General features: G+C 33.9%; 1 protein-coding gene across 2 annotated transcripts in view; it reads right to left on the reverse strand.

Annotated features, from left to right (window-relative positions):
* Positions 1-13,877, reverse strand: part of LOC111060513 (alpha-tocopherol transfer protein-like) — a 62,841-nt gene extending 48,964 nt beyond the window's left edge. The window contains exons 1-3 of one of the 2 annotated variants that reach the window (XM_039422617.1): positions 13,654-13,877; positions 6,302-6,470; positions 3,276-3,370 (exon numbers count right to left, since the gene is read on the reverse strand). In XM_039422617.1, the coding sequence (XP_039278551.1) occupies positions 3,276-3,370; positions 6,302-6,458 (252 nt within the window). In that variant the 5' untranslated portion in view covers positions 6,459-6,470; positions 13,654-13,877. Of the gene's footprint in view, positions 1-3,275; positions 3,371-6,301; positions 6,471-9,533; positions 9,633-13,653 lie in introns of those variants that run through there. The other variant, XM_039422619.1, reaches the window with a different exon arrangement.
* Positions 13,878-15,989: the final 2,112 nt, after the last annotated feature.

A 15,989-nucleotide genomic window follows, 5' to 3' on the forward strand; every position in this document is an offset into this window, starting at 1 on the left:
GCAGTATTCTCATTCACAAGTACCTGATTGAAACTATAGACCTTATGGAAATACAGCAATAGACTGGCTTCTCCACACATCTGTGTAATCGCTTGTCAGCTGATTTATGATGAATAATTCTATAGTCTGATTTTTACTCTAATATTGGCGTATGAAGGAGGCTTCTTCTTCCTTTTATATTATCCTTGAAATGCAAAATTTCCAAAAAACCTTGTATATACGTCGACGCGCAATAAAAAAGGAACATACCTGTCAACTTTCATGAAAATCCATTACCGCGTTTCACCGTAAATGCGCAACATATAAACATTTAAACATTTAAACATTTAACATTAAACATTTAAACATTTAAACATTTAAACATTTAAACATTTAAAATTAAACATTTAAACATTTAAACATTTAAACATTTAAACATTTAAACATTTAAACATTTAAACATTTAAACATTTAAACATTTAAACATTTAAACATTTAAACATTTAAACATTTAAACATTTAAACATTTAAACATTTAACATTTAAACATTTAAACATTTAAAATTAAACATTAAACATTTAAACATTTAAACATTTAAACATTTAAACATTTAAACATTTAAACATTTAAACATTTAAACATTTAAACATTTAAACATTTAAACATTTAAACATTTAAACATTTAAACATTTAAAATTAAACATTTAAACATTTAAACATTTAAACATTTAAACATTTAAACATTTAAACATTTAAACATTTAAACATAAACATTTAAACATTTAAACATTTAAACATTTAAACATTTAAACATTTAAACATTTAACATTTAAACATTTAAACATTTAACATTTAAACATTTAAACATTTAAACATTTAAAATTTAAACATTTAAACATTTAAACATTTAAACATTTAAACATTAAACATTTAAACATTTAACATTTAAACATTTAAACATTTAAACATTTAAACATTTAACATTTAAAAACATTAAACATTTAAACATTTAAACATTTAAACATTGAGAAATGGCAAACCGTCGACTTGAATCTTAGACCTCACTTCGCTCGGTCAATAATGTGAACCATCTGTTATTTTTTTGGAGTCGAAACATATAAATTTGAAATTCACTTCGTAAACATATTTAAGGACGGAAAATTCTGTGAAGTGAACTACAAGACTTAGAGCCGGTTGCACAACAGCCGATTAAATTTTAACCGTGATTAATTCCACGAGAACCAACAGAGAAGCCGTCTTTCCAAAAACACCATCTCTGATTGGTTCTCGTGGAATTAATCACGGTTAAAATTTAACCGGCTGTTGTGGCTTTCCAAAAACACCTACTCTGGTTCTCTTGAAATTAATCACGGTTAAAATTTAACCAGCTGTTGGGTCTTTCCAAAAACACCTTCTCTGATTGGTTCTCGTGGAATTAATAACGGTTAAAATTTAACCGGCTGTTGTGGCTTTCCAAAAACACCTACTCTGATTGGTTCTCTTGAAATTAATCACGGTCAAAATTTAACCGGCTGTTGTGGCTTTCCAAAAACACCTACTCTGATTGGTTCTCTTGAAATTAATCACGGTTAAAATTTAACCGGCTGTTGTGCAACCGGGCCTTTCAACCTATTTCGGACTAAAGTAGAACGTCGATAATTCGGACGTCAAAAATCCGGATTCGTCTCTGGCAAGAAATAAAATGTTCGTACCTTCTGCCCTCGGGCGCTAAGCTCCTTACTTTAGAGCGGGCGACGGGAGAATGGCGCGAAGCGATGAGAAAGAGAGTGGTCGTCGAAGGTGGTTATACTCTACCTTCCAATAATTGAATACTGTATATGCAATTTTAACAGCATTGTTTCTTGAATAGTGCGTGCTGACCGTTTTTTTAACGTAATTTCGATAATCCGGATGGGGTCCGGTCCCAATTAATCCGGATTATTGACGTTCTACTGTATGAGTAAATTTTATATGTAAATTTTTCCCTGTCTAAATTTGGAAGAGGAATAGCACAAGGTTGCCTTATTTTTTCTCTCCCTATCATTTTTATGATGTACTTCTTGTATGAATTAATAAATATTCAGATAAGCGTTGCAAAAATGCAATTGAAAAACGAGTCTTTCAGCAATATCAAGAAGGGATTTCGACAAAACCTTGTTTTTCCGACAATATTCACCCATCAAATGTGCGTTTGACCAGCACTGGCTGTCTAGCCGCACCGCGAAAATTATCATCAAGATCAGATCAGTGTTGTAATGCCGGTTATGAGTAAGAAGTAATAATGAAAGCTCAAGTGAATACAGTGACGAAACTAACTCGGACTGGTATATCAGGCAGCAAGTTTGGTAAGATGTCTTGCTTAACAATATAGCGTTAAGCAAATGCATTAATCCGGTACGGTATACTGTGCATGTGAATAATATATGTATAGGTATAATGAAGAGTATGCTTCAGTTCAAGTTATACAGTGACTGTGAATGAGAATGAAATCTATATATATAAAAGCGAAATGGCACTCACTCACTGACTGACTGACTGACTGACTCACTCACTCGCAGAACTAAAAATCTACCGGCCCAAAATGTTCAAATTTGGTAGGTATGTTCAGTTGGCCCTTTAGAGGCGCACTAAGAAATCTTTTGGTGATATTTTAACTCTAAGGGTGGTTTTTAAGGGTTTAAAGTTCGTCTTTTAGCATGTATATTCTTCTTATTCCAATATCTTAAAATTATAATTGAAATGTCCATACCATATGTTAATATAGAACTATAATCTAGAGAGAGTACCTCTTCGAAACAGTTGTTCTAGTAACTAAATTAAAAATTTTGTCAGGTTGGCATTAAGTTGAGTTGACTTTGTTAGGTTGGCACCAAGTTGAAGATTGAAATGCATTATCGCGGAAAAATTGATTGGGAACTGCTACTTCAATCAGAGCTATCCTGCTATATTATATTACTAGCCGTCCGGCTCGCTTCGCTCGCCATATCCGTTTAGCCAGATGTTTAGTCTGGATCGTCCTAACATATGATAAAATGCTCAAATGAAAAATGCAGGCGAGCGAAGCGAGCCTGCTGATCTCATTCCTGGACGATCCAGTCGGAGGTCCAGGGGGCGGAGCCCCCTGGCTAGAAGGATATGGCGAGAGAAGCGAGCCTGACGGCTAGTATTTTCATAAGCTTCTATTAGCTGTATTGTAAACTCTCGTCATCAAATGTAAAGGAGATTAATATTATAATTTATTATTTTATTATATTATGTTATTGCTTAGATTGGATAAACAGTAGAAATTACTCACCAGTCTATAAGCAGATTCCACTTTAAAGCTACGAGATCTGAGAAACCTTAATAGATAGGCATCGTCCATTCGAATAGGGGTCACATCTCCTCGCTCTACAAAAAAAAAAACAAACATTTTTGAAATCGTGTTGGAGAACAATGAGTGTTAATGATGGAACAAGCTTTATAAGAGCAGATTTTTTCAACTTATCAGCTGCTGAAGGAACGGTACAAAATATTTGATGTTGCTTTCCATGACGAAACACTATAATAATAACTTTGTTGTGGTTCAGACACTGTGTAAATATTTGAAAAAAACACTTACTTTTGTTGGAGTATCAGCAGCATAGAGCCGATGAAGCTCCTCTTCAGGAGTGAAATGTATTCCTCAATACTCCAACAAAAGTAAGTGTTTTTTTTTCAAATATTTACAAGTAACGAAGTGTCTGAACCACAACAAAGTTACAAAATATTTCTTATATTAATGAAAAAAGACACACTATTCATTCCAAGTTAAATATTTTTCAATCCTCATGAGTTAATAATCCGGGCTCAAATGTCCTAAACATAGTCATGTACTCCGAGGTCATTTTTGGATAGAAGACAGATAATCGGCAACGCTGTACTCTATCTTCCTCCACTGCCATTATAACGTGGACCTCACTATATAGGTAGTGTCTAAAATTGTGTATTAGGAGGGCCGCAAATAGGGTATGTTCGAATTTACCTTAGGCTGGCCACTAACGCCAGGAAATGAATGATGAACAAACATATGCTGAACATGTAAACACACATGTACATCATGCACATATGCATTATTGTGTTGTCTTCATCAAGAGGCTTCTTACATATATATATAATAAACAGCCAATATCAAGAGGCTTCGTCAGGGGCGCCATTTAAGGGGGGCAGGGGGGCCTAGGCCCCCTCAGGATCAGATAAATAATGAAAATGCGGGTCCATCTACACGAATCCTTAGAATCTCATACTGATTTAATAACTTTTTTTAACAGCAGTAGTATATTCCTTCTACAGTATCAACAATGTAGCAAAATTGCCTTGAAAGTATGGCTACGGGTACGGGTAACAGAGAATATATTTTTCTCTGTGGTATAGTTGAAGCTTAAATATAGAATGAGTACAATATTGATGAGGGCACAATAAGTGAGTGATTGCATAAATTTCAACGTGAGAATAACAAGTTGCAAAATGTCACAGTGAGAGCAAAGACAGGGCAAAATCAGGCAATTAAAAATGTATGTAGCCTACACAGAGTTGGTGAGAATTATGGAAACAGGTTAATGTTTCTTCAGCTTTCCAACTGGAAGTTTTTCCAATTAGAATATGATCTCCAATGAAATTGTTGGAATTGTCATTGTAAAAGAAAAATTATATGTTTCCATGAGTTTTTAGAAATCTGTTTCAGTGTATTCCTACTTTAGGGTCTCTCTTTGGCTTATATTTCTAATATATTTCATGATTTAATAACTAATAATGTTGAATGAAAAAGACTAAGAAATTGTCCAAAAAACCACTGATTTATTGATAATTAGAAAGACCGGTTTCGTTATTACACCATTGTCAATCTCTGATAAACATCAGAGATAAACAGTTTATCAGAGATTGACAATGGTGTAATAACCGAAACCGTTCTTTCTAATTATCAATAATCAGTGGTTTTTTGACAATTTCTTAGTCTTTTTCATTCATATGAATAATTACCACAATATCAACTTCTCACTACACAAAAAGTGGAACTAATAATGCATATGTTTGTATTGATACTTCAACCACATTTGTATTAGTCTGGAAAAATGAAGTATAATAACATCTTCGAATGTGAAATTTATGGGGGAAAAGAAAACCTAGGACCCTCTATGCTTTGGGGTATTCCTTCCCACCCTCATAACACATGGTTTCCCCCCCCCCCCCTAACAGTTTGGTGAAATGGCGCCACTGGGCTTCTTACATATATAATAAACACCCAACAACATTGGATAAACTACTGGAAAATCACACTTTTTTTTATTGGTCAATATATAATATAGCCATCTAGTCTGAGGACTAATGAGCTATCTTTTTCTATCCTGAAATTTTACTTGAAAAATTTAACAGTGAATTCTCATTAGGAACTCTACTCTGCTATTAATATGTACACTTGCATTATTATGGAAGCTAGATCCACTCAATCACTGCGCTCTGCTTATTCACTGGACACTACTCGAACAAACACTAATCTATACTCTGTCCAGACTACCATGAGCTCTAAAAGATTAAGCCGACCCTCGCTCCCTCACGCGTAGGCACACACGCCCGGCCCACCTGCGTCATTGATATACCATGTATACTACGTAGTATACAGGCAGACTACCGTCCCTTTACTCATACACCAAAGGAGAACTGCGCTTGTGTGTGTGAGTAGTAGGAGGGTCGGCCTAATCCTTCAGAGCTCATGCCTATTTGGACAGAGTAGGCTATAGTTCAACGGTTTTCTTCTTCTGAGCCTCCAATACAGATATTGGTTATATTATATGATTAATATATTACAATAATTATATGAATGTTCATGTGATTTATCTATCTATATTGTACTGGTCTTGATTATATTATAAAGTGCTGTATTAATTCTAAAATCATGTAAAGGAATGTTTGAACTCGTGGCTAGAGCACAAGAGCAAAATTACTTATTTTCTTGTAACACTGTGGTTTATTTGTGAATAAATTTGATTTGAAGCCAGTGTGGACTTATGGTATTCAACTTTGGGTGTAGCCTACCAAAGACAACAACGCCAATATCATAAACTATTCAAAACAATTATAATTGAAACAAAAATAATTTAACCTCGAATAGAGTGGTGAAGAGAAAATTAACACATAAAAAGAACCTCAAAAAGTTTTGTTCGATGTCTTCCACTACGATGACACGTGACAACATGTGTGTACACACATGTCCATCATGCATGTCCTGTCGTAAAGCACAAGCTCGGGCGCAGGATTTTTGATACTTAAAAGGCTGGTTGGAATTATGTTTTTTATATTCCTCACCATAGACCATGTCCCTGAGCTCCTGTATTGCTCTGACTTTGTTTTCGGGTGTTTCGTGTAGTTTTTCGCGTGCATACTTGATGACGTCATCGGGCACTGTATGAAGGTCCAGGTTGGCTTCCACATCACCCACGTCATCTTTCACCACTGTCGGCATTTTTGCACTAGTCTGCAACAAAAATGTCGAATCAATTGGATAAATAATGATATAAAGGAAATATCTATTGAATGAAAAAGACTAAGAAATTGTCAAAAAAACCACAGATTTATTGATACTTAGAATGACCGGTTTCGGTTATTATATCATTGTCAATCTCTGATAAACAATCTCTGTTGGACAATCACTGATAATTTATCAGAGATTGACAATGGTGTAATAACCGAAACCGGTCTTTCTAAGTATCAATAAATCTGTGGTTTTTGACAATTTCTTAGTCTTTTTCATTCAATATGAATAATTACCACAATATCAACTTCTCAACTACACAAAAAGTGAAATATGTATTCTTAGCTACTACCTCTCTAATATCTATCTTACTATCTTTATCAAAATTAGGGAGGGAAACAATTTTGGGTTTATCCTGTTGATTCTCTCCCAATCATTAATTTGATTTTGTGATTATGGTATAAAATAAATAAATGAAATAAATAATAATAATAAATACAAGCGCCTAGTGACCCTAGGGTGTTAAGGCTGTGCGAGCGGCTAAAAAAACATTTTAAGTACTGGTGATATTTTTCAAATTTACTCTATATGGATACTATCAAGTTATCAAAATGAAAACAATATCTCATGAAAAGGTTTCTTTATCAAATTATAATGTTTACTTTTTGAGATACTAGCGCCTAAAGTTTACATTATTTTTGAAACACATAATTTAAATATTTCAAATTCGGTAAGAGATAAATTCATGAAACTTTTAGGATAACTTACCAACATTCATTATGGTATTGTTCAAGAAATGACGATTATGTTTAAATATCATGTTATGAAAAAGATATGTGATTCAAGTCTAGAGTCCAGGTAGCCTTCCTTAATATTTGATACAATATTATAGAACGATAATATGATATAGAAAGATGAATTACAATATAATAAAATGTGACGTATAGAATGAACAGTTTATTGGTCCAAATTTGTGAGAGAAAAATAGTGAAGGGTTTTCTCTCCCAATCATTTTATGTCTAATAGCTTTTATAATTATTTTGTGATTAACTGTCACTATTATGTTCGAATGGGAAGCATTAACCACAGTGACCGGTACATTGAGAACTAGTAGTTCTGTGAACAGTAGACCTCACGCAGTATTCTCATCCACAAGTACCAGATGTCAACTGTATCATTAAATGTTAACAAACTCAGTTCACGTTTGAATTTGTATTCCATATGATATAATTCATCACGGAACTGGATGATCTTTCTATCTGATGAAAATTAATTTTTTAGAATCAAAAATATTATAATTTCTCCAACAGCATTATTTCAGGAGTGCTTTTCGTTCACCCTCTCACTCGCTCTCACTCTCTCTCTCTCTCACACACCCACTCTTTAGGTAGAGAGTTACTGAGAAGGATTATTTTGAATATTCTTGCCAAAGAATGCACATTGATTATAATATATATTCAAAGCTCCGCCAATTTATGTGGGTGCAAAACAATATTATCTTACAGTAATTATTCTAAATTGCATTTTTTTCATACATCATGTACAGTTCATTAATTATTATTTCAGTTCATACTAGTAGTTCTGTGAACAGTAGACCTCACACAGTATTCTCATCCACAAGTACCTGATGTCAACTGTTTTAAATGTTAACAAAATCAGTTCACGTTTGAATTTGTATTCCATAATTATTAATATTTATGTTAATTAAACAATGAATAGATATTTCTATTCCAGAATTTATATAATATTCATCCAGTTCCGTGATAATCTTTCCATCTGATGAAAATTAATTTTTTCCAATCAAAAATATTATAATTTCTTCAGCATTATTTTGTTCATTTGTTTATTTTTATTCACCTATAAAACTCGTATTTCGAATGTGAGAATATTGATACTGATGGGCACGCATAATAATACCATGACTGCAAAACAAAATATTGAAACCAGAGACCTTAAAGCTGCGATTAGACTAAATTTATTTAAAAATGTTAATAACTCAATCCTTTTAGATTATATTAGATTGAACATAACTTATCATACACATGATGAACATATGTGTTTGTCAACTTCTGTTCAATCTAATAGAATCTATAAGGATTAAGTTATAACCATTTTGTTAATAACTTTGGTGTAAACCCAGCTTTAAAGATGCATACCTCTTAATGTATTTGATTGAAACTATAGATCTTATATGGAAATACAGCAATAGACTGGCTTCTCCACACATCTGTGTAATAAATTGTCAGCTAATTCATGACGATGATAATTCTATAGTCTGATTTCTACTCTAATATTAGCGTATGAAGAAGGCTCCTTTTTCCTTTTATATTATCCTTGAAATGCAAAATTTCCAAAAACCTTGTATACGTCGACGCGCAATTAAAAAGGAACATACCTGTCAATTTCATGAAAATCTATTACCGCGTTTCGCCGTAAATGCGCAACATATATAAACATTCAAACATTTAAACATTAAGAGAAATGCCAAACCGTCGACTTGAATCTTAGACCTCACTTCGCTCGGTCAATGATAAATAAATTTCCAATTAATAAATTATTCATTGAGAGAAATAAGTTCTAATGGATACTATATTATTCATACTCGTATGAATGTGCTGAGTGTGAACAGTCCAATCAGAAATTATGGAAATCATATTTTCACTGTGCCGGTCACAGTGAAAATCTAAAACTTTACTTTTATTACTTTTTCCTGTTATTAAGGTTTGCTATTATTACGGTTTAAATGACTGTTATTACTTTTATACTTATTAATTTACTGTTATGAAGTTTTATAACTTTTTGATACTGAGAATCCAGCTTCAACTTATTCATTCATCTAAATTTGAAAATCTACTTTGTGAAAATACTTGATGACTGAGAATTTTGTAAAGTGAAGAACTACAAGAGTTAACCTATTTCGTACTATATATGAAACCTTATCCAAATTTGGGAGAGGAATAGCACAAGCACAAGGGCTACCTTATTTTTTCTCTCCCTATCATTTTGATGATGTACTTATTGTATGAATGAATAAAGAATGAAAATTAATTCTTCAGGGAGGCTTACAGTTTACATTGAATCTCACTTATGTTCGATCATTTCTTTGTTTCTATGCGCTGGACTGCAAACAGAGAGTTCAACTGTTGCGTGTGAGCAAGTTCCCCGACATGAGACTGGCCTTCACACAGAAAACTGGAGAAGCAAGAGAGAGGGAGAGAAAGACAGTGTGAGTGAGAAAAGATGGAATGAAAGAGAAAGGTTGAAAGAGATAATATCAAGCTGGTGGTACAAGGTGAACCACTGGATGTAAGGAAAGAGGAATACCCAACTCTTACTTTCATCTCATCATCATCATCACTTTGATTCATCATTTGTACTTTCCTTGCCCTATATAGGTAAGGAAAGTATTGCTTTCCGAAGAAAATTAAGGTACCCCAATTTCTAAATTTCTATACGTTTCAAGGTCTCCTGAGTCCAAAAAAGTGGTTTTTGGGTATTGGTCTGTATGTGTAGTGTGTGTTGTGTGTGTGTGTGTGTGTGTGTGTGTGTGTGTGTGTGTGTGTGTGTGCGTGTGTGTATGAGTGTATGAGCGTCTGTGTACATTATATCTAGTCTCCCAATTAACGGAATGACTTGAAATTTAAAACTTAAGGTCCTCACACTATAAGGATCCGACACGAACAATTTCAATCAAGTGCAATCCAAGATGGCGGCTAAAATGGCGTAAATGTTGTCAAAAACAGGGGTTTTCGCAATTTTCTGGAAAACGGCTCCAACGATTTTGATCAAATTCATACCTGGAATAGTCATTGATAAGCTCTATCAACTGCAACAAGTCCTATATCTGTAAAAATTATGCAAAGTTTGATTTTAGATTCTCAATTATCAGCCTCCATATACAATGTAAACAAAAAATTTCAAGTGGAAAAGATTTAGCATGGAAATCTCTACAATTAATGTCCAGTAACATTTTCACCTACAATTGAAAATACGGTAAGCTTGAAATCCGAGAAAATGTGATTATTAAATTGCAAGCTGTTGGCAACTGTTGGTTCTATTAAATCATTCACTAAGAAGAGATAGCAGACCTCGTGTGTCTCCAGCGTTATTGACCTATCACCAGCTGTCTCATATCTTTGAATAGTAGACCTGAGATGCGCGAGTACACTAGCATCAGGTGATCAATTTTCATAACGGCAAGGAAAGTTGTGTGAGTACGCCACACCAGATTTTTGGAGTTTACCCTTAAGATCATTAAAAATAATAAATCTAACACATTTTAGATGAATATTTGGATGAATCATCAAAATCACTGAATATTGGAATATATCTATGTGATTAAAGTATTCTATACTTGAAATGTTCATGTTTTGTGTAGTATAAAATATTTTTTAAACTCTTCTCTATACTGTCCATGCAAAACAACTACACGGTACCAGAGAAAACTTCTATAATTTCTTCTAAAAACTTCTTGTATTCTGTGACGGTACTAAGCTAGTTTTGGAGTTTACCCTTCAGATCATTAAATAGAATAAATCAAACGTGTTTAAGATGAATATTAGGATATGCCTATGCTTGATAAAATAAGAGTATTCTTTAATGCACCATAATTTATTCCCATGTTCTGTGTAGTATTCCTTGAATATTAGGACCTATGCTTAATTAAATAAGAGTATTCTAAAATGCACCATAATTTATTCCCATGTTCTGTGTAGTATTCCTTGAATATTAGGACCTTTGCTTGATTAAATAAGAGTATTCTAAAATGCACCATAATTTATTCCCATGTTCTGTGTAGTATTCCTTGAATATTAGGACCTTTGCTTGATTAATAAGAGTATTCTAAAATGCACCATAATTTATTCCCATGTTCTGTGTAGTTTCCTGAATATTAGGACCTTTGCTTGATTAAATAAGAGTATTCTAAAAACACCATAATTTATTCCCATGTTCTTTGTAGTATTCCTTGAATATTAGGACCTTTGCTTGATTAAATAAGAGTATTCTAAAAGCACCATAATTTATTCCCATGTTCTGTGTAGTATTCCTTGAATATTAGGACCTTTGCTTGATTAAATAAGAGTATTCTGAAATGCACTATAATTTATTCACATGTTCTGTGTAGTATTCCTTGAATATTAGGACCTTTGCTTGATTAAATAAGAGTATTCTGAATGTGCACCATAATTTACTCCCATGTTCTGTGTAGTATTCCTTGTACTTTTAGACAGAATAAACATCTTTTTTTGAGACTTATCTCAATCCTATTCAAGCAGACCAATAACTAAACTATTTTGCAGTTGCCCTTGAAAACTTTGGGCTGGCAATTTATAACTCATCTGCCGGTATGACATGATAATTACATTAATATAATAATTATTATTAGTAATGTTGTCTCCTACTATATAGTCTTTTGTGAGACATCCTTGATAATTTGCAATGCTCTGATCTCCAGGATAAGAACATGTTTTCAAAATGAATAGTATATTGTTATAATGTTCGTCCTTGGAAATCTCTCATGCGATACTGTGGCACTTCTGAAAATTCATTACTCGATTTTCTGTTTGAAGGTTAGCTTACAAATAATGGTTGGCTTTAATGAGATTCACATATAAATTTCGACTGTCAGCATTGTTTAAATGGGAAACAGTGATGTTACTTATGAGGAATACTGACAGATTGGAGTGATTTTTACTTTAGATCCATCTACTCTTCACCGGTAAGGTATATATAGGCTACTACTAATTAAATGACAATCTATATACTGTATAGACCTACTGTATCTGACTAATATCTAATGTCTGTTGTCTTCTCCCAATCATATTATATTGTCATCAAGGGTTTATAAAACATGTCATAAGAAAGACAAGGATACCAATACAATGTTACCATAGAGAAACGATAGCATAAGTAGATATCCCATGGTATAGGGCGTTTATGTCGCAACTTTTACTGTTATCTCAAGCCTATAGCCGACGTAGTTCTTTCCCGTGAAGCTTTATGACGCTGGTAGTCTCTCATATTGTGCCGTTCATACACTCTTACCCGGTCAAACAGTAAAAATCGACAGTAATCGGCTTGAGATAACAGAAAAAGTTGCGACATGAACGCCCTATACCATGGGATATCTACTTACGCTATTGTTTCTCTATGCTAATATCTAATGTCTGTTGTCTTCTCCCAATCTATATATATATATAATATATATATATATATATATATATATATAAGCGAAATGGCACTGACTCACTCACTCACTCGCAGAACTAAAAATCTAATGGACCAAAAACGTTCTAATCTGGTAGGTATGTTCAGTTGGCCCTTTAGAGGCGTACTAAGAACGGATTTGGAAAAATTTCCAAAGATACGCCCAAAATCTGCGTTTTTCCAGCGTTTTTTTTTGCTTTTTCTCAGATTTATTGAGAACAAATGAACAGAAATTGTTCAAATTTAGTACAGAAGCTAAGCTAGGGTGTAATAATGTTGTGTTAGATTAATTTGAAATAACGCCAAAGATACGCCCAAAATCTGCGTTTTCCAGGGATTTTTTGCGTTTTCTCAGCTTTATCGAGAACAAATGAACAGAGAATGTTCAAATTTAGTATAGAAGCTCAGATGGTGTAATAATGTTGTGTTAGAAGGAATTTGCAATAACGCCAAAGATAAACCCAAAATCAGCAACTTTTATTGTATCTCAAGTCGATAGTTCATGTAATTCTCTCCCGTGAAGCTGTGTGACACTGGTAGTCTCTCATACTGTACCGTTCATACACTCTCACCCCAACAAAACAGAAAAATTCGACAATAATCAACAGTAATCGGCTTGAGATAACAGTAAAAGTTGCGACATAAACGCCCTATACCATGGGATATCTTTTTACGCTATTGTTTCTCTATGCTAAAGTTTGTATATTGTTTTTATTTTAATGAAGTAGCCCATATAAGCGAAGAGATTTTGTAAATGTTATATTTTATTTATCTCGTGGATCTCACTATATTTTATAGCACTAAACTCTCAAAGATTTGATTGGGCGAGACAATTTGCAGAGATACGGTAACTACTGTGGGATACAATGAATAAAGACAATACTTATATTGAATAACGAATATTAATTCAGAAATGAATAATGGTTATCATGAGTAGTAGACTATGAATAGTTTAACGAGTGAAATTTTGATAACTTACGTGCAGAGCCAGTTAACAAAAATAATGCAGTAAAAACTTTTCACTGGTCAAACTTTCACGTTTGCTCTATCAATATAATTGACAGAAAGTTTAAACCGTTCTACAGAGGCGCGCGGCAATTTCAAGAAACCAACTAAATGCAGTCCAACACTAACTTACAACTCAGCCAATCAGTTCCCCTACCTATCAACATCGGTCCCTACCTTCTCTTACTCCTTCTTCTTTACTTTTTCTTCTTCTCCTTCTTTCTTCTCTCCTTCCCTTTCACCTTCTCCTACTTCTTTGTCACTCATTTCATTTTCCTTCTTCTTCTTCTTATTCCTTCAAGTTTCAATATTCAATATTCAAGTTCTTTTTCTTTGTTTCCTTCACATTTTGTCTCTCCTTCTTCACCAGTCATCATGTTCATGAATCATTCTTATCTTCCTGCTTCACTGCTTCTCTCTCCTTCCTGTTCTTCTTCTTCTTCTTCTTCTTCTTCTTCTTCTTCTTTTTCTCCTTTTGCCTCTTCTTATTCTTCTTCTTCTCCCCAGTCATCATGTTCATACATCCTTCCTTCAACTTCTTGATTTGAATCTTCTTTCATTCTTCCTCTTCTTCTTTTCGTCTTCGTCTTCTTCTTCGTCGTCTTCCTCTTCTTTCTCTTCTTCTTTCTCTTCTTCTTCTTCTTCTTCTCTTCTTCTTCTTCTTCTTCTTCTCTTCTTCTTTTCTTCCTTCTCCTCCTCCTCCTCCTCCTCCTCCTCCTCCTCCCCTCCTCCCCTCATCCTACTTCTTCTTCTTCTTCATCATCATCATCATCATCATCATCATCATCTTCTTCTTCTTCTTCTTCTTCTTCTTCTTCTTCTTCTTCTCTTCTTCTTCACTTTTTCTTCTCCTTCATTCTTCTCTCCTTCCCTTTCACCTTCTTCTACTTCTTTGTCAATCCTTTCCTTTTCCTTCTTCTTCTTCTTTTTTCTTCTCTCCTTTCCTTTCACCTTCTTCTTTCTACTTCTTTGTCACTCCTTTCCTTTTCCTTCTTCTTCTTCCTAACCTTCTTCCTTCTACCTCCTCCCTCCTTATCCTTCTCCTTGTTCCATTCCCTGCCATTCTCTTCCTCTTCTACTCCTCCTTTCATACCTCTTCCTCCTCTTCATTCTTCTTCAAAAACTGTTGTATTCTTAATGATTATTTTCTATTTGTAAAAATGTTTCTTGTAATTGACAGTAAAATACAAATTATTCATGATTCCTTCTCTGGCTCCAGCCCTCTTCATTCTTTTAGAATGTATATTCTTCTTATTCCAATCTCTTAATTATAATAAATTGAAATGTCCATACCATAATATGATAATATAGAACTATAATCTAGAGAGAGTACCTCTTCGAAACAGTTGTTAACTGGCAACTAAATTAATAGTTTTGTCAGGTTGGCATTAAGTTGAGTTGACTTTGTTAGGTTGGCACCAAGTTGAAGATTTAAATGCATTTATCGCAGAAAAATTGATTGGGCACTGCTACTCTTCAATCCTAGGAAGATTATATTACTAACCGTCAGGCTCTCTTCGCTCGCCATATCCGTTTAGCCAGACATTTAGACAAAATTGATTAACTGTAAGGGTGCTTTTTAAGGGTTTAAAGTTCGTCTTTTAGCATGTATATTCTTCTTCTCCCAATTTCTTTATTTATTATAATTGGAATTTTCATATCATATGTTACTATAGAACTATAATCTAGATAGAGTACCTCTTCGAAACATTTGTTAACTGGTAACTAAATTAATAGTTTTGTCAGGTTGGCATTAAGTTGAGTTGACTTTGTTAGGTTGGCACCAAGTTGAAGATTTAAATGCATTTATCGCAGAAAAATTGATTGAGCACTGCTACTTCAATCCTGGGAATATTATATTACTAGCCGTCAGGCTCTCTTCGCTCGCCATATCTGTTTAGCCAGACATTTAGTCTGGACCCCCGACTGGATTGTCGTAACATATGATAAAAATGCTCAAATGAAAAATGCAGGCGAGCGAAGCGAGCCTGCTGACCTCATTCTTGGACGATCCAGTCGGGGGTCCAGGGGGCGGAGCCCCCTGGCTAGACAGATATGGCGAGCGAAGCAAGCCTGACGGCTAGTTCATTATATTTCTACAAAATCCAGTAAAAATTTAGCAACGGTGTGGAGTAGCCTATCTGCTTTGTTTAATGACTGAGACAGGGATAGTCAACCAATGTTAATCAGATGCTGACTTCAAAACGGGAATCTCTCTATGGTGATACCATAGAAAAAAGATAGCTTAATTCATGGATTTCATGAAAAATGCAAATCTTCCAAATTTGGTTGATATTCGGACTATGGATA

This window comes from Nilaparvata lugens, chromosome 3 (assembly GCF_014356525.2).
Source record: "Nilaparvata lugens isolate BPH chromosome 3, ASM1435652v1, whole genome shotgun sequence".
Lineage (NCBI taxonomy): Eukaryota > Metazoa > Arthropoda > Insecta > Hemiptera > Delphacidae > Nilaparvata > Nilaparvata lugens.